This window comes from Oreochromis aureus, linkage group 5, assembly GCF_013358895.1.
Source record: "Oreochromis aureus strain Israel breed Guangdong linkage group 5, ZZ_aureus, whole genome shotgun sequence".
Classification (NCBI taxonomy): Eukaryota; Metazoa; Chordata; class Actinopteri; order Cichliformes; family Cichlidae; genus Oreochromis; species Oreochromis aureus.
The window spans coordinates 41,159,113-41,176,831 of NC_052946.1; the positions used below are offsets into that span (position 1 = coordinate 41,159,113).

General features: G+C 45.1%; 1 protein-coding gene across 3 annotated transcripts; it reads left to right on the forward strand.

The window, feature by feature from the left end:
• Positions 1-3,919: 3,919 nt before the first annotated feature.
• On the forward strand, positions 3,920-17,493 carry nicn1 (nicolin 1). 3 transcript variants are annotated; one of them, XM_031735736.2, is made up of 8 exons: positions 3,920-3,986; positions 5,835-6,034; positions 7,068-7,211; positions 10,049-10,228; positions 14,254-14,367; positions 15,664-15,732; positions 16,719-16,823; positions 17,171-17,493. In XM_031735736.2, the coding sequence occupies exons 3-8, from the start codon at positions 7,071-7,073 to the stop codon at positions 17,210-17,212; spliced, it is 651 nt and encodes a 216-aa protein (XP_031591596.1). In that variant the 5' UTR covers positions 3,920-3,986; positions 5,835-6,034; positions 7,068-7,070; the 3' UTR covers positions 17,213-17,493. The 3 variants fall into 3 exon arrangements, with proteins under 3 accessions (XP_031591596.1, XP_031591595.1, XP_031591598.1); XM_031735735.2 differs by lacking the exon at positions 3,920-3,986 and adding an exon at positions 4,952-5,057; XM_031735738.2 differs by lacking the exons at positions 3,920-3,986; positions 5,835-6,034; positions 7,068-7,211; positions 10,049-10,228 and adding an exon at positions 11,461-12,267.
• The last annotated feature ends 226 nt before the right edge of the window (positions 17,494-17,719 follow it).

The following is a 17,719-nucleotide window of genomic DNA, read 5'->3' on the forward strand; positions in this document are numbered from 1 at the left end:
TGGGACCACTCCCATCCAACGACAGGGAGGATCGATAACCTGCCTCAGCACCACATGGAAGCTCCTGTCAGGCATCATAGCGACTACGATGAACAGGAGCGTGGCTTCATACATGAAAGGAGACAGTCAGAGACACCAGAGGAGTAGAACCCCAGCTACTCGAGACTGTGAGACCAGACCGTACATCAGAAAGTCGGATGGTAACAAAGAGAGGGATGATAGTCAGAACTGAGGGTTCATACTCCCATAAGGCAACATTGCAGACATCGAGGAGAGCTACAAGTACCTGTGAGTCCCACTGAATAAACCCTGGTTTGGCTTCCCTAGATGAGTTTGGAGTTGTGGGTATGACGTGTATAAAAGTCAGACCGCTGAGCTGAACTTGCCCGAATGAACACTTTCATCGAAATCTGTAACAAACACGTCCACCATTAGAGTCACATCAGAGGTCAGAGTTCACATTCATATTTATTTTTATTACATCATTTTAGTTTTTGGTTGGATTTCATCAGTGTGTTCTTCTGTTACTCAGGTACAGCTGTGCTTTGAAATATTTGAAACTATTTTAAAGAACTACATTGAACTTTGGAAGTTTTTCTCCCTCCAACACCAGCCTAGAAATCCTCAGACTACCTACATTTTCTGCACTAATTGGATCCGTGGATGGCTTACAGCTTTAGTTTGAAACTGTTTGAAATTGTTTTGGCATCTTTTTCTTATTTTACCATGACAAATACTCTCCGCAGCTCTCCTCCCTTTGCCTACATTCTTTCAAGGTTATCCTGTGAAAGGGGAAGGCAGCGGCACTTTGTCAGTTGCATGTTTCTTACATAAGAGTGACACCTCAGTGGCGCTCTTATGTAAGAAACATATCATCGACCGGGCCCGGTGAATTTTCTCTCCCGTCTCAGAGGTTTTTCACCCGGCAGGGGAGACGGGTTCAAAAGCGACAGAGACACAGAGAGGAATATTACAAACAGTCATCAGCCTGTCCTTGTTTGTCTGCTTTAAAAAACAAGTTCTTATCGTGGAGAAACCAGACAGATGGTGCTGACAACTGGCACACAGACAGACAGAGAGGGAGAGAAAGAAAGGCAGAAGGAAATAAAAGAAGGAAGGAGACAGATAAACTGCCAGACAGACTGAATGCCAGGGCTTCGGGTCTCTGAGATAAAAACTGGATGTTGCTCCTTGGACATGAAGGACTTCTCCCCCCCCCTCCTCTCTCTTGCTAAGCTCCTGCAGCTCCATGCTCGCTTGTGCGGACCATCTGGGAAAAAAGGGGATTGTTTTTGCCGAGGGACCACGGTGCCAGCTTCCTACACTGACTGATCTGAGGGCTTTGGAAAGCCCATCTCCCCCTGCTTCAAACACAATAAACAGAATGGATGAATGTATGCCATTGTACTGTATCTCGGAGGCGGACGGGCGGGCGGGCGGGGGGGCACAGTGTTTGGTTTCAGTGCTGGAGTGATAGCAGCACAGGGATAGAGGGGCTTAGAGGAAAACACAGAGTGAGAAACTGAGTGACAGAGCATCTGCTCACAGCAGAGATCCCAACATCAAATCTATTAGTCTGGACACCAGGTCACATTTCAAGTCATATGTTTATGGTCACGTTTAGCTAAACTAAATGTGATTTTTCATCATTAATCTCATATGGACTGATTTTTTCGCACTTTTACCTCGAAGGATTTTCGTGTGTTTGATCTTTTTCCTCATTGTCTGCTCCAGCTTAATGTCACTGGCAGTGTTGTGCCTGCAGGAGCTCCTTGCAGACACTCCTGCATCTGATCCATGCTGCAGATCTGTACCTGCAGTAGTGAGCTATCCAACTACTGATCTGCATCAGTGTTAAACTGCTAAACCTTTTTTCAGTTTTACAGTTAACTAGCAAGACTGTCAGAGCTACTAGTTCAGCCAAGAGGAGCCTACTGCACAAAATCAGATTGGATCAGATCAGTTTGGGATTTGGATCTCCTGCCACAGAGTCACAGTGTCTTTCTCGGGCTAGTGGATAAAGATACAATGATGAACTAGTACTGATAAGGAAAAAATAGTGGAAGTGTCAAACAGGAGGAACAATGTGGTTTTCGTCCTGGTCGCGGAACACTGGACCAGCTCTTTATCCTCTCAAGGATACTTGAGGGTGCATGGGAGTTTGCCCAACCAGTCTACATGTGTTTTGTGGACTTGGAGAAGGCATTCGACCGTGTCCCTCGGGGTGTCCTGTGGGAGGTGTTGCGGGAGTATGGGGTGTCTGGCCCATTGCTACGGGCCACTCGATCCCTATACAACCGTTGTAAGAGTTTGGTTCGCATTGCCGGCAATAAGTCAGACTCGTTCCCGGTGGGTGATGGGCTCCGCCAGGGCTGCCCTTTGTCACCGGTTCTGTTCATAATTTTTATGGACAGGATTTCTAGGCGCAGCCAAGTGGCGGAGGGCTTTCGCTTCGGTGGCCTCAGAATCTCATCTCTGCTTTTCGCGGATGATGTGGTTCTGTTGGCTTCATCAGGTGAAGGCCTCCAGCTCGCACTGAAATGGTTCGCAGCCGAGTGTGAAGCAGCAGGAATGAGGATCAGCACCTCCAAATCTGAGGCCATGGTTCTCAGCCGGAAAAGGGTGGAGTGCCCACTCCGGGTCGGGGATGAGTTCCTGCCCCAAGTGGAGGAGTTCAAGTATCTTGGGGTCTTGTTCGCGAGTGATGGGAGAAGGGAGCCGGAGATCGATGGTGCTGCGGCTGCAGTGATGCGGACGCTGCACTGGTCCGTCGTGGTGAAGAGGGAGCTGAGTGTTAAAGCGAAGCTCTCAATTTACCGGTCGATCTACGTCCCTACCCTCACCTATGGCCACGAGCTGTGGGTAGTGACCGAAAGAACGAGATCGCGGATACAAGCGGCAGAAATGAGCTTCCTCTGAAGGGTGGCTGGCCTCTCCCTTAGAGATAGGGTGAGAAGTTCGGCCATCCGGGAGGGGCTCAGAGTAGAGCCGCTGCTCCTCCACATCGAAGGGAGCCAGTTGAGGTGGTTCGGGCATCTGACAAGGATGCCTCCTGGGTGCCTCCTGGGTGAGGTGTTCCGGGCATGTCCCACCGGGAGGAGGCCCCGGGGCAGACCCAGGACACGCTGGAGAGATTATATCTCTCGGTTGGCCTGGGAGCGCCTTGGTGTTCCCCCGGATAAGCTGGAGGAGGTGGCTGGGGAGAGTGAGGTCTGGGCTTCTCTGCTTAGGCTGCTGCCCCCGCGACCCGGACTCGGATAAAGCGGATGAAGATGGATGGATGGATGGATGGTGTCAAACATGCATATCTCTTAATGGTCAAACAGCCTTTACCAGGTGAAAATTAGGCCACGCCCTCAACCATGCAAACGTTAAGGCTTAAAAGTCAGGAATTAAAATAGGAAATCATCTATAGACAACAAAAACAGTTTTTTTGTCAGACTGCAGTCATGTTTATTAGTTATTATTAATCTCTGGCTCTCTTCCACAGCATGTCTTTGTCCTGCCTTCCTTCCTGTTTGTTAGCTAAACTTTGTCTTTGACTATAAAAGTCAAACAGTGTCAGAAGTCAGTAATCATATGTGATATATTTTGTGAGACCTGGGCTGAAGATGATTTTGCCAATTTTGGTGACGATTTAAAATTAATGTGCTGTATAATGTTTTATATTTGACCCTGTCAGTGCCTAATTTCAGTCATCTTCACCACTCGGCCTCAGTGTGCAGAAGAGGAAGATGTAAAAGGAAAGGTAGAAAGGTGGCAGCTGTGTCCACAGCTTCAGTGCTCAGCCCCTAATAACAGCTGGTTCCTGCTGCCGGCTGATAAAGCCACAGGTGTGCTGCCTCATCCTGATACCGCTGCTGCACCCAAATCTCATTTTGACCAGAGATTGTCTGTTTTTATTTTTTATATTTTTTGTGCAGGGTGGAGAAGAAATGAAGCAATGACTCTTAGAGGAGGAGATGGAGGCCGTTAAAATGATGCAGGTGAGATCCGTGCAGTAAGGATGCCATCTGCTGTTGATGAGAGCACACAGAACAGGCTGGAATATGTAACTGGGACATATTTACCCCTTAATGGTCTCACCATGACATGGTCTCTAACAATGAGACTTACACTTGGTGTAACAGCACAGTAAATAACTATTAAACATATTTTTATTCATATTATTATCTAAGTTAACTGCCAGACTTGTATCTGTTTCTTTAATCAATAATGAAAGTGAAAATGTATCAGGTAGCTGACTCTGTGGTTTCCAAGTGATTTGATTGGTTTTGGATGCCCTCTGCGTATCAGCTCGTGGAATCAATAGCTGACAGTAATTTTAAAAGATCCTTTATTTAAACCCAGAGTTAAACAGGAAGCTTGGACCAAAGTGTAGGAAAACCAGCAAATTAACCCAGATCTGAAAGAGAAGAAGAAAACCTGAGAAAGAGACACAGACTGAGCTCACAGAGAGGAGGGTAATGAGAACAGGTGAGCTGAGACTCTAACCAGGACAAGAAATACACATGAAGGAAGTAAAAACACAGAGGAGCACACCAAGAGCCGACTTTCAAAATAAAGCAAAAGAGACAAGGGACAGAAAAATGAACAAAAAGCAACTAAGACTCCGTGCCCTTAGGTTTCACTGAATAGTGACCGTGGCTGTTTACTCTTAAGAAAACAGGATAAATGTTTAAAGAACAAAGACAAATGTTAGAATCTGAAAACTTTTTATTCTTACAAAACTATTATTATTATATGGTGTCATATATAAAAGACTCGTCTTAGCAAAGCAAAATCAAATAAAGAAACATGAGTTTTACTAAATCAGTGCTGATGTACACACCTGCAACATTATTAGGTACACCTGTTCAACTGCTCATTATCACAACTATGTAATCAGCCAATAACATGTCAGCAACTCACTGTATTTAGACTTGGAGGTGTGGTCATGGTGACCTGCTGAAGCTCAAACATCTCTCATATCTATCCAGTGTGCAGGAGTTCTCTGGAACGAAATGTCTTGTTGACATCAGAGGTCAGAGGAGAATGGACAGACTGCTTTTAGTGATGTAAGACAACAGGAACTCAAATAACTACTCTTCTGCAGAAGAGCTCAGTTCATCCCTGAAGCAGATGAGCTTCTTTCTTTCTTTCTTTTCTTTTCTTTTCTTTTCTTTTTTTTTTTTGAGCCTCAGCAGAAGAGGAAGAGCAGGAAACCGAGGCTATAATCACACAGACCAGAACTGAAGACTCAAATATTTATTTTTTAATGGTTTTCTTATTTGTTTCTTTGTATTTCTGTTTTTTTCTCTTTTTTTAAGTGTTAGGTGTAGAATGATTTGATTAATAAAAAAGATCATAGGCAAGCTCGATGCGATCAAGCTGTCATGAAAACAGGAGTAGGACCTCAGAAAAAGCTTAGTTTTTCTTTATGATTGGGGGGGCTTTTTATGGAGCCCACACTAAACTGAACAACAGGCTCCATCTATGAGGAGACTGCTGCCGCTCAGAGGGCTGCTGGCCCTTTAAGACTCTTCCGGTCAACAGAAGGCTTTTATTTTGTAAATTACACCTAGTAACTTCCACTAACTAAGAAAAGGCTTTCATGCTGACGAGTGCTTTGAGTAGTAATGGGGGCGGGGGGTAGGAACGACACTGTTTGAAATGTCCTGATGAATTCTTGTCACTAACATTTGGAAAAGTATGAAATATATACTAGTCTTTCTATAAGAAACCAATAGCTTTTACTTTGAAAATTTGATATCATGGCACCCTCCTCCTTTTGTGATACTTAATTAAAAGTTTTCATAATTTTTACAGCAAAAACTTATATTTTCCGGTTTCAGCTCCATTGATGGGACGGTTTCCATTTTTTTGACATACTGCTGGCCCTTTAAGACTGCCCCGGTCGCCATGGTGACAACCAGGAAGCAAAACTGATTCTCTTTAGCATGTCAACATCCGCGACTTTCAGCGGTTCATTTGGGCCTTTTCTTCATCTTTCTGCTGACCTCCACCGACTGTGAGCCCTCTGAAACACGGAAAGGTGAGCCCCGAAGCAGAGCAGCTTCTCTTCTTCGGTTTGTTTTAGCCTAAAATCACCGACAGTGTTTAGCCTTCGGTTAGCTGTGGAGCTGTTAGCCTCCGTGCTAACTGTTTGGTTTGGAGCTGCGGAAGGATCCAGCGGCGGTGCGGTCGCTGTCCGTGGTGCTGACAGAGCGCGCACATCTGCAGCTGCAGCACTGACAGCTGTCCTCCTGATCCTTTCATTAGACTGCAGAACTAGGCCCAGGTTTAGCTTTATTCCTCCCTAAAGTTTGTCCGAGTTGCACGGTGCGTAAAGAAGCATTCAGAAAACAAAGATCAACTGTAGAACAGAAGCTGGAACTCACTGTTTGATTGTCTGAACGATGGGATGTGTTTTTAGCTGACAGCACTGCACTAAATCCTGTACATGCGTGGGTAACAAATCTAAGGACTGAAGCAGCACAGCACACACTGAGAGGTCACTAAAAGCTCTTTCCCGTTTTAAATATTAAAACCAGTTTGGCTGCTGAAGTGCAAAATTCATCCAAATGTAATAATTCAAAGGCATTCGTATCAATCTCAGCTGACACAGAAATTCAGTGTGAACATTTTTCTTACAGGAGAAAAGGTTTTAAAGTTTGATCTGTTCTTCTCAGTTTCAGCTTCAGATTTTTCTTGCAGAATAGCTTAGCATAAGTCACAGATCAGAATAATCCTTCTTTATCTCAGCTCAGCTCATCATGTCTGAGACAAACTGTGTTACTGATCTCCCTTAAAGACAACTTTCTTCTGATTGGCTTTCTTTCAAAAACAGAAGGTTTAAACAGCAGGTGCGTGAGGCTCTGAGTGACATCACAGAGATCTAAGAGTAGGAAAAAGTTTTAGGCTCAGAGTGTAGAACGGTCTGCAGCCTGAGGATTTGGCTCACAGGAATTGCTGTGCTGAGCTCATTATTATTATGAATAAGCACCACCTTTAATATGGCGGTTATAACAAGCTGCTGTGTGTGGCAGACAGGTCACTCACTTCAGACCTCTCATTTGTTTTTCCAGACGATGACCCCTGACGACACCAAGCCTGTGAACTTCACTGTCAAAGCTCCGGTCTACCTGCAGATCGGAGATACCAAAGCAGACACGGCTCACTCCGGTGTCTGTGTCGTCGACGTCAACCTCCCGTTTGGAAAGCCTGTTAATGTAAGCAAACGCAGAGAGCTCCCGAGTGCCTCACCTGATCTGTTACCTACAGTGTCCTCCATGCTTTCTGTCTGACATCCTCCTGAGGCTTTATCAACTTCTACTTGTCTTCCCAGTACCCGAACACTGAACTTTTTCACGTGTTCCTCAGACACTTTAAACAAGTCACAGGATGCTGAGGTGATTTTGATGGTCATGATAGTAGGTGTCCCTCTCGGGCTCCAATCAAAGAACCAATCAACAGCCAGAATAAGAAGGAAGATGATGCGCTGACAGACAGTGGAGCTGAAGGACATTTTATAGCTAAAAGAAAAGCTGCAGACAGAGAAGCTGATAGTTACACCATAAAAAGGATGAAAATGCTAAATGAAGGCTTTTATTTTGTAAGTTATGCCTGGTAAATTCCACTAACTAAGCTAAGGATAAAAAAAAGAGAGTCAAAAATCTGACATTTGGGGCTTTTATTCTGAAAATCAGAGACAAACCATTTTTATAGTTTACAATAATTTAATCAGAGGCTTTTATTTTGTAGTAATGACACTTTTTGAAATGTCCTGATGAATTCCTGTAACTAACATTTGGTGAAGTATACTAGACTTTGAAATTTTAACATCATGGCACCCAGCACCTTTTGTGACAATTAATGAAAAACTTTGATGATTTTTCCAGGAAAAACTGTATTTTCTGGGGTTTTTGACATAATTTAGAGCAAAATAAAAGAAGCACCTTTGCAAACAGTGAAGATCACTGATCAGTGGCCCTGAGCGCCATCCACAGAGAGATGGCGGAGTCCTGGCCTGGTGGCTCTTCTGTGTGGTCCCGTCATCTTAGCCAGAGGTTGTTTGGGTACACTGTGTTACTCTGGCTGTACCGTGGGACCCGATCCTTAAGGTGGACCAGTTTTTGGCGTAACGCGTTTTGGGGTTTAAAAGCCACAGAGATGAGGTGCTCCAATACTCCTGACACATGAGGGATCACTAAGGGCTTTTGCTTAGGCAGTGGTTGTCCTTCTCTTCTGGATCAGCTGGAGCTTTCTTTAGGAGCTTCCCAGCTTTGACAAATGTCCAGCTGGGATAACCACATTTACTCAGGGCCTTCTTGATGTGATGTTCTTCTGCTTCCCTGGCCGCTGTGACTGTGACTGCGATGGTGTTCGCTCTGTGTTGTAGCATCCCAGTGACTCTCTGTTTGTACTCCAGTGGATGATGAGAGTCACACCTTAAATACTGATCTGTGGCTCTTTATTGTACAGGTTGACTGTAAAATGTCCCCCATTAGTCTCACAGTCTGAGGCTAGCCTGTCAGTTTTCATATCCTCCGTGGTGAACTTGATGTTTTATCAAGTTAGGACGTTCCATCATTTCACTGATCGCATTGAGGTTTGATTGACCCAGGTGTCATCCACACACCTGAACCAAAGACGTTTATGTGAAGGCAGCGACCATGTCTGAACTGAGGAGGGGGCCTGACAGTACCCGTCTGCCTCCGTCTTACAACTCCGTGACTGGAGCCTTCCCCACTCTCTGTGAATAGTACTCATGTTCACTGATTGGCAGTTTTGCACATTAACAATCATGAAGCAGATCTCGCCTCATTGTTAGTCAGTGGTGTTGGTTTCAGTTATTACGCAGCTGTGCGGTTTATAAGGCCTGAGAAAACGCTGCATCCAGGCCAACACAATCAACTTTGTCACATTACCTGCATTACTGAACATGCATCCAGACACTTTTAGATGCTTTTTACTGTTTCTTTCCATTTCTTAGACAAAATAATGATATGATTTTACAATATTATATTCAGTAACAGTAATTATTACGTGCAGCCTAACTTTGTTTGTGTTCGTTATTGGAAGTGAATTTTCTGCTGCGGGAGAAAGAACGCGACTAAAGTTCTGTTTGTCGCCTTTTGGCCTCCAGCGCAAAGTTAAAAACCTGAAAGCAGCAGAACATCCCTCCATGTGGGCCTCCCTGCGGCAGCGCACACACTCACAGCATTTGTTTAAATAGAGAGCTGTGCTCCTGTCTCGGGAGCGTCTTCAAACATTTTGGGTGCTGACCCACTTTTCAGCATTTAGTCCTAATTTAAAGTCGTCTTTAATGCAGAGTGACTCCTCATTAGCGCAAAGCTGCGAGCTTCAAAGGCGTCTGCCTGGAGCCACTAATGCACAAAGGAGTTTTCAGCAGCGAGCTGTGTGCTCCATTTAGGCCTTAATGCAGAGATTTGGCAGATACAGTGTTCTTAGATAATAGGTTAAGACCCGGAATGGACGGGAGGCATTTCCCTTCCAGGCCCAGCATGGTTTAATGAAGTTTCACTTCATCCAGCACATCTCCAAGAAACTTTCTTTTATTCCTGTCAGCAGCTCTGTGTTCCAGTCACATTTCAAGAAATGCAAAATACAAATCAAGTTGCAATTTAATGTTTCATTTAATCAGATTATAACATTCAATAAAAGCTAACATTCAAAGCTTTTGTTCTCATGAGTGTGACTAGAAGACATGAAGGACAAGCTGAAGTGAGCCGCGGAGTCTAAAGGGAAAAGTTGAGAGTATTCAATTAGGAGCTCCTCTGGAGTTTAGATTCTCTCTGTGTGGAAGGGTTATACTATATATACACTCACAGATTAAAAGGAAGCCCTTATTAAATAATATTTCCAACGAAACTGATCTCGAGCCCTGAGGAGGTCAAATTTCTGCAGATTTTTTCTGATATTCATGCTGAATCCAACACATCTGCTGTCATTAGTTCTGGTCTTTTTTAAATAGAAATTAAAAATATAACATTTCGGGGCTGTGATGGGAGCTGATGTTTCTCCTGCATCACTGCGTTTCTTCCAGATCGAGGAGGTCACCTTTAAGAACTACTACACAGCCTACGTGACGGTGCGTCTGCTGAGGAGGAACCCCGAGCAGGAGGCCCCCGCCAAGTGGTGCACGGCTTTGAGAGACCTGCCCCTGATGGACAACCCCCACACTGAGAGGGGCTCCCAGGACTACTACACCATTCACCGAACGCAGGTGGGCTGCACCTGTGCTCACCTTAAATCTGGCTTTTCAGTCACTGCTACAGTTTAACTATAAAAATATTAGACTGCAGACACGAGTTCAAGTGAATGCAAAACTGCTGAAGATTAAAACCTGAACTTTTCACAGCACTTGAAGATCAGTGTTTTCTGTTTACCATCTGATAAGTTTGTTGTACAGAAAAACATCGTTTCCTCTGAGTTCAAACTTTATTCCTCTCATTTCAAACCTGAATATAGCTTGGAAATCATTCTGGCATCATGTAATCATAAACGATTTAAAAGGCAAATCTTTTTATCTTAAAAGGCATAAACCGGTGGTTTTCCTAATAATCTGACCCATTTTTATCTCCCATCAAACCTTCACAGCAGGTCGTATATGAGACGGTCACATGTGGTATTTGGTTTTTCATTCAACTTGTTTTTAGTTTTATATAATGTTGCGTTAGTTTTTAGACAGTTTTTGCTTAGTTTGTTGTCAGTGATCATGTCCAGAGTAATCTGTCCCCACGCTGTCGGTGCATGAAGGAGCCAGACCTGTTGTGATGACCTTTAATGCTGCAGGTGTGCTGAGGAGGAACCTTGATGTCGAAAGCAGTTTTCTTTTATATCACACCTTTTCTTTAAACTCATCCAAAGGTCATTGTTAAATAAGTAAGGAATGACCTCCATTAGTTAAAAGAAACTGCTGCACTTATGACACCAGGAGAAACTGAGACATCAGCTGCTGACAGATAATGGTCTGTTTTCAGCGAGCTGGAAATTCTGCAGTGCAGGAGGCTGGAGGCAGGGTATAATGCTCACAGTTGCTCATATTGATCTCTGTCTATGCACTTCTTTTATTTTCCAGCAGGTTTTTTTACTCTACCTTCCACTCTCTGCTTAGGGTTAGAAAAAGATGGTTGTTTGGGTTCAAATACTGTTGTGAGGAGGTGTAACTGCTCGCTGTCACTAAGAGCCTGACGCCGTTCATCACAGCACAGACGTCAAAGGATGGATTCTAAGTAAAGTCCACAGGTTAAGAGCAGCCCGCTCTTATGGACATCACTGACTGGTTTTCCTGCTTTCTGTCCAACAAACATCTCCCTGGACTTAAACATGATAACGTTGTGTGTTTAAAATATATCATTACCCTCCACAGTTTCAGACATAAGACAGTTCTTCTGCTCATAACAAAACTCACATCAGGAAAAACATCATCACTGAACCTGCAGTTCCTCTACCATCCAGCAGAGGCTCCAGCAGAGAGTCAGTCTCCATAGACTCTCTGTAAATATGATTATTTTAATATGTAACTGTTTCAGTCTCTATAGATAATTCCCCCATTATAACACCTTCACTGGCGCAGCGGGGGGGTAGCCTTTAGAAAGGTTGAGGGGCATGGCCTCTTTGACTGACAGGTGGTTGGTGAAACAGGTGGGTGTAGCTGCTAGTTGTCTGTTAGCTTCACCTGAACTGGACCTCTGGACGTGTTTGTGCTGTTGGAGCATTTTTAATGACATCATGTGACCAATAACACGCGTAGTCTGAGGTCAGGGTTCGGGTTAGGATTGCTACTGAGCAGTCCATTCTCTCATCTAAATATGGTCACATCTAGTACCAGAAACCAGCTCGGCATTAGCCAAAACACTAACGCTTTGATATAAAGATCAGTGACAGTGATGACACAGCCAGCAGAAATGAAGCTTTCAGCCAGCTGCAGTTGATATCACATGTCAAGCCCCTGCAGGTCAAAGTTTGGGAGCAGCTCTGTAAAGAAACGAGAGGAAAGGGGTCACAGAGCAGCGTCTCGTTAGCCGCTCTGCCTATTCGCTTCTGATGGCAGAAGTTGAGAAAACTTTGCCGCCTGTTGTGCTGCCAGACCGAGCTGCTGTGCCTCTGCTAACAACAGGAGGATTAACCGCAATCGTCAGATCTGTAAATCGATGTATCCCGCTGGGCATAAAAACCACCACAGCCGGCTCCAGTTTGTTTTCCCTCTCAGCTGTGGTGGCGTCGAGCCAGCCGGCTCCCCGAGAAACTCACAATAAGTTTGTAAGTTTGGAGACAATACACTGTGACTTATTCTTCATTTCCTCTGTTTATTCTCTATGCAAATAGAGCCAGGTGGTGAATGAAGATTTCATTTTTGTTTACTTCAGTCGGCGCTGCGAGGCTGATGAGTTTAAACGGTAATTGTGATAGCATAAATTATGTACAGTCACTTCTTATGGGTTTAGTGTTCGTCAGATTTAGCCTTGAGGGAGATTCATTGTGTTCTGTTGCTGCACTGATTCTTGCACCTCGTCGGGACCTCAAAAGACTCAATGATTTGAAAAAATGTTGGCTGGAGTTCAGAAGAAGCAAGAAGATGCTCCCACTTCCATTTTTACCCTTTTAAGTGTTTAATTTTCATAAATATTTGTCTTGTTTTAATACAAAAAAGAGCTAAATGCAGACACTGGAGTCAGGCTGGTTACACAAAGCAAAGGGACGGGACGAGTCTGAGAGGTGCAAACACCAAACACAGGACAAAGGACGGTAAAGTTATCCTGTGCTGTGATCGATCCAAATGCAGGAAAACATGAAAATAAAACAAAGTTTTGATCGTTATTTGGCTAAAAGTTCACATTTCTGGAGTCTGCAAGAGAAGAAGAACAAAGAAGTAAAAAAAAATGTAAAAAGAAAGAAACTGAGCCAAAACACCCTGTCAGAGTAAAACAGGAAATGACCAAAAGAGAAACACTGAACACAGAGTCGAAGCTAATCAGAACAAACATGACAACAGAAACCACAGACGAGACAGACTGGACAGACTCGGGGAACTAAAACTACCAGGAAGAACTCAACAAGCCAGAGCATCGAGAGACTGAAACCAACCCCAACTCATCTCAGGAATAACGTCAAAACTTTACACTTAACCAGAAGAATCAGTCATAAAATCAGCAGAAATCAAACAAAAAACAAACAAACAGGAGTTCAAACACAAAAATTAAAAAGTAACAAATGAAGCTGAAACTAAAAAGTCAATAAATACATTTTCAATGTACCTGAAAACGTTCTGATCAGAATCGCAGCAGCTTCTGTAAAGTTCTTCAACAACTTCAGTTGATGTTTTTGTATGTTGTTATACCAGCTGTCACGGGGTAGGATGGGTGGGTGGGTGGCTGGATGGATGGGTGGGGGGGTGGATGGTTGGATGGACGGGTGGGTGGATGGATGGATAGCTGGTTAGATGGGTGGATGGATGGATGGATGGATGGATGGATGGATGGATGGATGGATGATGGGTGGATGGATGGATGGATGGATGATAGGTGGATGGATGGATGGATGATGGGTGGGTGGGTGGATGGATGATGGGTGGGTGGGTGGATGGATAGGTGGATGGATGGATAAATGGATGAATGATGGGTGGGTGGATGGATAGGTGGATGGATGGATGGATGATGGGTGGGTGGATGGATAGGTGGATGGATGGATGGATGGATGGATGGATGGATGATGGGTGGGTGGGTGGATGGATGATGGGTGGGTGGGTGGGTGGATGGATAGGCAGATGGATGGATGGTTAGATGGGTGGATAGGTGGATGGATGGATGATGGGTGGGTGGGTGGATGGATAGGTGGATGGACGGATGGTTAGATGGGTGGATAGGTGGATGGATGGATGATGGGTGGGTGGGTGGATGGATAGGTGGATGGACGGATGGTTAGATGGGTGGATAGGTGGATGGATGATGGGTGGGTGGATGGATAGGTGGATGGATGGATGGATGATGGGTGGGTGGGTGGATGGATGGATGGTTGATGAGTGGGTGGATGGATGGATGATGGGTGGGTGGATGGATAGGTGGATGGATGGATGGATGATGGGTGGGTGGATGGATGGATGGATGGGTGGGTGGGTGGGTGGCTGGATAGGTGGATGGATGGATGGATGGATGGATGGATGGATGGATGATGGGTGGGTGGATGGATGGGTGTTTGGATCATGTATTCTGATGAGCCGGGTTTCCTCTGCTGTCGTTCGTGCCTCAGATGCAGGTGGAGCCGGATCACGTGGTGTGTGTGCGGCTGATCCTGAGACAGCCGTCCTTGGCCTGGTTAACCTTCAGCCTTGAAGACATTAAAATATTCCCTCACACGGAGCCGGTGAGTTTTTCTAATGTTGTTAACGTGCAGAGGAGTCAGGAGTGCAGGAAGGTAAAGTGACATTAATCACAGACTCAGTGAGAGAGCAGAGGGACAATAATGAACTCAGTGAGGTCTGTTCAGAGCGGCTCTGCTCGCGTTCATGTGCACAGCATCAGCGTTGTGCTGTAGGAAGCGTCTGATTTGTGGTGCCATTAAGCTTCTGGCTTTTACTTCTGCCGGCTCACCTGTGCTTCCTGTTGTCAGGCCCTCAGGTAACATCAGCACGCTGTCACTTTGAAGGGAAACGTTAACTAGTGCTTCTTCCAGTCCACCTCCAGCCCAGCATCACAACAGCATAAATGTGGAGGAGGAGAGTGAAAGTTTGAGTAACTCCTCACAGCGCGGGCAGATGGGCGATATTTGAAGCTGACGTGGACGATGTTTTGTTGATCCAGCTTGGCGCTCTTTGCTTCTCTGTGTTTACACTGTGTCTGCTGAGCAGCTGCGCTCACAGGGCCTTTTTCTGGCTCTCTCAGAAGGTTTAAACCTGTCTCAACTCCACTGATTCCCAGCAGTCAGTGGACCACATTTACACATTTAAGGAAATGTGTGAGAAGGTGGAGCAGTGGTGCCAACCCCTCTATCACGATTTGAACTGGAACACCTCACAGCTTTTACATGTTAGCCTCCTCCTCAGGCTCTGAGCGTGCTCACATACTATTAAATCCCTGCGAGTGTCACCTGCTCCAGTCAGAGATTATTAGATGAGAACAATAAATTGTGATAAAATCTAACAAGAACATAAAAATCGAACAATGAATCAGACAAAGGATGAAGCTGCAGGTTAATCTGGTGATTTCTGGCACAGAGCGGTAAATGAATGATTTCATCTCTGAGCGTGCTCAGTGCTGCTGTTTCGTTCTGAGGTGACGGCTGCACATTAGAGCTGTGACACGTTAAACTGGATCCATTTAAACATTAAAGCTTCCTGTCCCACAGGAAGGACACGTGGAGGTTCGATCAGAGTGAATGAATGTGATGATCAGGTATTCTTGGTGTGTGCTCCGTGTTTCTAGCAGTGTGATGAGACTCAGCAGATCAGAATCAAGCAGAGCAACATTTAGACATTTTCTAAACTCCACGTTCCTGCAGCTTGTGGATTGGATCGGTGGGGGGAAGCTCCGGGATGTTGGGGTTTGTTGTTGAACGACCAGCAGGTGGAGCCAGAGTGAGAACTGAAGCAGAGATCCAGCTGAACAACAAAGTCATAGAAACTCGGCTGCAGAGTGTAACGAACGCTCTTCCTCGTTCCAGGACCCAGAGAAGGAGGTTTCTGATTGGCTGTCTGACCTGACCCTCATTGACCAGCACCCTGATCTGGAGGTACGCACCGTGTTTCTGTCTACATGAGGGCGCCGAGCTTTGAGAGCCCGTTTGCTGCATATTTCATGAGCTCATTTCTCAGTTTTCATACTTAAATTCAGTTTCAGCTTCTCCAGGGTTGAAACACAAATGAAGGTTTTATCATTCTGCAGCTAGTCTTCCTCTGGGCTCTGATTTGTTTTTGATAAGCATCCTAATGAAAGAAGCTTTTCTTATTTATCGTCTGTGACTCCAGACAAACAAACCATTAAAAAGGCACAAAGGAAGTCCAGCTGATCAGAGACTTTAGTTTAGCTGCTGCTTTAGGAGGTTTTGTGTGTTGTGATGGTGCTAAGTTAGTATTTTTATTATTTTGTGTGTGTTCCACCTCACTCACGTCCCAGTCCTGTCATGCAGTAGCATCGCTCAGCTTCCTCAGTTTTAGCAGCACTGCTGTTTATTTATGAAGACCTTCAGCAGCATCAGACACCAGCGAGGGAACAGGAGGAAGGATTAACATCCTCCGTGTTCTGGCTGACCTCAGGCTTTCATAGCCTCTAAGCTCACTTACAGGTTACTTCTGTCACAAGTTTTTAACTGTGAGTCAGGAGCAGAGCCTTTTTATTGCTGTTAAAGAAACAAACTAACCGATGGAGGCAGCAGTAAACTGGCTGCTGCTGATCCAGAGCCGGGTCACGGTGGCTGCAGATAAGCTGTTTACCCCAGACGTCCTTTCCCGCGGCGATGGTTTCCAGCTCCCGGGCCAGACAAGATATGAAACTGTATCCTCTGCCTCTGTGGAGGCGTTTACCTCCAGGTGACATGGGTTTTTGGTGTCTCAGCTGCCCGTGTGGTCGACCTGGTTAGAGTTTTTTTGTGCGGTCATGTGACTGAGTGCCTGAATTCTGATTTCTGTTGATTGATCTAATTCAGAGCTTCAGCTTCAAATGTTAAATATGATCCAGGAAGGAGCAGAGGGTATGATTGTGTCCCCGTGTGTCCCTCAGGGTCTCCCTGACCCGCAGACCGTATCCTCCAGCATCCAGCAGATGTGGGCTCTGACTGAGGTGATGCAGACCAATCAGACGACAGCATCCATCGGACGGTTCGATGTGAGTGAAACACACAGTCAGCCTCATCTGTCCTGTAATGAGTGTGTTCATGATGGAGGTGATGTAATGAAATTTGGTCGTTAGCTTGTCTTTCGTGTTCTCGGAGATGATGAACATTTTAGTTTATCAAATGATCTGAAATTACATTTCTGTGAAGGCACATATGCTGTGTGTGTGTGTGTGTGTGTGTGTGTGTGTGTGTGTGTGTGTGTGTGTGTGTGTGTGTGTGTGTGTGTGTGTGTGTGTGTGTGTGTGTGTGTGTGTGTGTGTGTGTGTGTGTGTGTGTGATCATGTGTGTGTCATTAGAAATGAGGGCAGAGTCATGATGGTGGTTCTCTGTGCTGCAGGTGGATGGATGCTACGATATCAGCCTGCTCTCCCTGACATAAAGATGTGTGTGTGTGTGTGTGTGTGTGTGCGTGCACGTGCGTGTGTGTGTGTGTGGGACGCTTGTATATCGGAGTTCATGATGGCGGCTGTAACAGCATGAAGAGAAAGTGCTGACAGAGACAGACTGACCTCTGCTCGTCACCCTGTGGTCATTTCCTGCCCTGATGTGATGCTGTCACAGTATTTAAGCCTTCACTCTAATGTCTAATGCGAAGACCTGCGAGTCCTTAAAGTATCTGTACTAAAGACTCGTTCACTAATAAAAAATATCCTAAAGTAATAAATTGTCTAAAATTGTGTTTGCTTGTGATTTCATCACATCTTCAGCTTCATCTCATCCTTATATTTAAAACCCTCCAGACTCTGTGCTGGACTCACACACACACACAAAGCCATAAACGAGTGAACAGGAGGGGCTGACGTCAGCTGAAGAACATTTTTGGTTCTTTCTGTAGTTCTGTAACTTGTTGATGGTTCCACTGAGCTGGAGATAATCTAACCTGTTG

What these genes read in the sequence shown, in the direction of transcription:
- nicn1 (XM_031735736.2), top strand. Translation starts at nt 7,071, where the DNA reads ATGACCCCTGACGACACCAAGCCTGTGAACTTCACTGTCAAAGCTCCG. An exon ending in ACACCATTCACCGAACGCAG is followed by an intron (nt 10,229 to 14,253) that starts GTGGGCTGCACC and finishes TTCGTGCCTCAG; the next exon opens with ATGCAGGTGGAGCCGGATCA. An exon ending in ACCAGCACCCTGATCTGGAG is followed by an intron (nt 15,733 to 16,718) that starts GTACGCACCGTG and finishes TGTGTCCCTCAG; the next exon opens with GGTCTCCCTGACCCGCAGAC.